General features: G+C 35.0%; 1 protein-coding gene across 1 annotated transcript; it reads left to right on the top strand.

Annotated features, from left to right (window-relative positions):
• The first annotated feature begins 675 nt into the window (after positions 1-675).
• LOC131027755 (transcription factor bHLH120-like) lies at positions 676-1,256 on the top strand. Its single transcript, XM_057957845.1, has 2 exons — positions 676-925; positions 1,014-1,256. The coding sequence occupies exons 1-2, from the start codon at positions 686-688 to the stop codon at positions 1,254-1,256; spliced, it is 483 nt and encodes a 160-aa protein (XP_057813828.1). The 5' UTR covers positions 676-685.
• The last annotated feature ends 2,520 nt before the right edge of the window (positions 1,257-3,776 follow it).

Raw genomic sequence — 3,776 nt, forward strand, 5'->3', positions numbered from 1 at the left:
TTTTTATTAATTTAACGACGTTTCCCATGATTGTTCCCCAGAATAAAAATTGATTGTTAATTTGGAGGACAAATCTTCCAAATTAAAGATTGTTCATGATGAGTACTCGATGGATTTGTCCTCCACATATCATGCAAACGTCGTTTAATTAATAAAAGTGGACTGGTTACTTTTAGGCTACCGACATACCATTAAGTATTAATTATGTATCATTCTTTTGGGAGACCCAATCATGGTGAACCCTTTTACTTTTAATTAGAAATATAAAGAGCTCTTCAAGTAAAATTAAAAATAAAAATAGGTGGAATATTTCTTCTTTCACACGTTTCTATTTCATGGAACTCTAATATACTGCATTATTGAGTGCTTTTTCCTTCACTCTCCCCAGACCACAAATATCTAATTTGATTGGGGTCTTGTTTTCTTATTAGTTGAGAAGATCTGGACCCAGTGCAACATCAGTTTGTACAGATTTTGCAATCTGCAGCTTGAGATTCTATCAACCCTAATCCTTTATCCTATTTAATGCTCGTCTCAGATCTGATCGTATAAATCCTCTCTGCAGCAGATCTAACTTCAGATCTACCCAGGTCAAGTACGTAATCATATATCCTTTCTGCAGCGAATCTCCTTGTCAGCCTGGGCTTTAAACCTAACAACCCTAATGACCAATTTTCCCTATACAATGAATTTCAGTTCCATCTCATTTCAACCAGACCAAGCTTACAAAAAATCTCTGGAACGTTATATTCAAGAGTGTCCAGTAAATGGCTTTGGTAACCCCAGTTCATGTAACGTTGGGAAGAAGGCAGGCGCGCAACCCACCAAGCAGATCATTCACAAAATGATTGAAAGGCAGCGGCGGAAAGAAATGAACTCACTCTACTCAGAGCTGTGGCTACTACTTCCGGAAAAAACCATTCGGGTATGATTCTATTTCATATCAGAGCTGAAATAGTTTTATTTGATGGGTTTTTCCCTATCTTAATTGAATTTGAATCGATATTCTGCAGGAAAAGCGTTTAGTAACAGACCAAGTGGAGGAAGCCGCTAATTACATTCGTTATCTAGAGGAACAGATCAAAGATCTAACAAAGGAAAGAGACAAGAAGAAAACTCATGCTGTTTGCTTTAAGGGCGTTGAAATATCCAAGCCTCTGGAATTCCAAGAATCAGATGAGGGTTTCCCATCAGTTAAACTCGATCCAGAATCAGATCGCCTTGTCCGATATTCTTCTGGTGTTGGAAGAGTGTAGAGTTGAAGTTGTGAGCGCTGCTTCGTCTGTGACTAATGGGAACGCTTTCCACACCGTTCACGCCAAGGTATGTATCTCAACACCGTCTTAGACCATGTTGCCTCATTCTCTTCATAACTCTGAATGCATTTCATTTTACTAATTTCGACACACTATGTTAAACTTCAGCATTTGATCGGGTAAGCTTAAGGCAGGATGTCATGGTAGACAATAATCCGTGTTTGGCTTTGTATTTTGGAGCTTTTTATCATAGATTGAAGCTTTTTAATTTGATAAATATGATAAGTATCCAAAAGTGTATATATAGGTTTGTGTGCATTGAAGAAAGTTTGCAATATGACGAATGGTGGATTTTAAATCAAAAGAGTTATTCTATATATGAGCATATATAACTTATGATATACAATCTGATGAATTGATTTCAAATGAGGTGATTTCAAAGAATAAGGTATCATATGATGATCCGTTCCCTTTATTTGAGATATATTCTAAATGCTACACATAGAGTATGGTACTACAACATAGGTCCTTAGAGAAGAAAATGAAGAGACTATAAGTGCGTATGTTTAGAGCTATTTAGCAATGAAGTTGTCACTAAACTTATTGACATATCTATATCTATGTGTTGTGAGAGGTATGATGGCTAATTATGTGTTTTCACTCTTGATTTTTTAATTATCTAGAATTAGTTTAAAATTATTGATTATTGTTTGGTTTATTTGAGTAATTCACATCATCATCTATTTTGATGTGAGGATTGATTTTTATTTTTTTTTCCAATAAATCCCATGAAATGGTTAGTCAAGCTACCCTATCCAAGACCATTCAATTCTTTATTGAAGCATGAGTAAAATGAGAGAGATGATGAGTTATCCTAGATGACTAAATATGTTGATTAACATGATATACGTCATTCAAATTGTATGCTTAATCCTCAAATCTTTTTTAATATTCTTGATCATACTACTAGGTCAAATTGATATTTAGATATGTAATTTTGAATTTGATGCATATAAGCTTTAATTTTTTTAATTTTGATCTATCTAATGGAGATAATATATTTTAATGATATTGGTTCAATGAATTATGGATAGTTTGATTTTCCTATCAATTTGGAATATTTTGTTAGCTCAAGTAATAATAAATAATGTCGTATGAACCTAAGTGTTGAATGCAAATACGTTGTGAACATAGGTTATAGTTTACTCAAAGGAGTGATACATAATTTGTTTCTATAACTATTTAATAGTAGTAGTGAGTTGGTAATCATGTTTAATAGTATTCTTATATTTATGTTCTAGTTGAAAAAAATCTATAATATGAAGATAAGATGAGGTAAAGTTGTTAGGTGAAAGAAAATGAGGGCTTATTACATTAAGGAATAAAATCACCCAGGTATTTAAAAATATAGATCAACGATGGGATTTGGGTACCATTAATGTATAAAAAATCTGAGGATTAAGTATGGATGGCCAAATGATTTGTCTTGACATCATATTTATAATGACTTAGGATAATCACACTATTTAACGTGTTCTCATGCTTTTAAGATGAAATGTGTAAAGGAAGGATGCCATGTTTTAGATTATATTAGTAGGGACAAGGCCTTGAACCTATAAAACAACAAAATTAGAGTACACCAACAAAGGAGATATCATAAATGGCCTTTTCTCAATTTGTTTGAGAAAACAACATGATATACTTAAAATCTTAAAAACTTGAAATCTCTGTTAGCTTTCATGGCAGTTCTTTGTTAGCTCTCATGGAGACCCTCTATTAGCCACTTCTGACTAGGGGTTCCTTATGTGTTGCTTGCCTCCTTTTTATTTTTTATGGCTGATTCTAGGGGGGGCCTTTTTCGGGCTTCCCAATAGGTTGGGTCCCATAACCTAGTTCCACGTTAGTGCCCTACTTTTTAGGAGGACCCTCTGGTGGCATATTCATCCTATCGCCCTTCTTCTTCTCAGTACTATTTTTGATCTTTTAGCAAAAATTGAATCTTCAACTTATGCAGAGAACCTCCGAGTTGGAAGCCTTATGAAGATGGGGAAATCTTATGATAGTCCTACTCCCCAAGCTAAATGTGTGTTTAGTGAGCATCAAGTGGAGGTACCTGATGTGTTAGTGAACTCGACTATTGCTGAAGTAAGCATCTCCCTGGTTGGAAATTTTTTGGCATTTTTCCCTCCTCTGGACTGTGAAAAAATGGGTTGCTAGTAGGTGGAATTTGAAAGGAAGTGTGTCCTCTAGTGCTATGGCTAATGGCCTCTTCCTTTTCAACTTCACTAATCAATCAGATATGGCTAGTATTCTCATGGATGGGGCTTGGACCTATGGTAACAACAACTTCCTCTCCTTATGCAAATGGAAACCTAACCTTGATCCCTGAGTTCATCTTCATGTTGTGGCCCCTACATTGATTCATATCCTTGGGCTACTGCTTGAGTTCTGGAATCTACATATTCTTAAAGGGATTGTGAACTCCTTCGGGAAGTTCCTTGCTATTGATAATATTACACA

This window comes from Cryptomeria japonica, chromosome 11 (assembly GCF_030272615.1).
Source record: "Cryptomeria japonica chromosome 11, Sugi_1.0, whole genome shotgun sequence".
Lineage (NCBI taxonomy): Eukaryota > Viridiplantae > Streptophyta > Pinopsida > Cupressales > Cupressaceae > Cryptomeria > Cryptomeria japonica.

Excerpts from the sequence above, each read along its gene's own strand:
- LOC131027755 (XM_057957845.1), top strand. The coding sequence starts at position 686 with ATGAATTTCAGTTCCATCTCATTTCAACCAGACCAAGCTTACAAAAAA. Across the intron at positions 926-1,013 it reads TTCCGGAAAAAACCATTCGG|GAAAAGCGTTTAGTAACAGA; the intron begins GTATGATTCTAT and ends GATATTCTGCAG.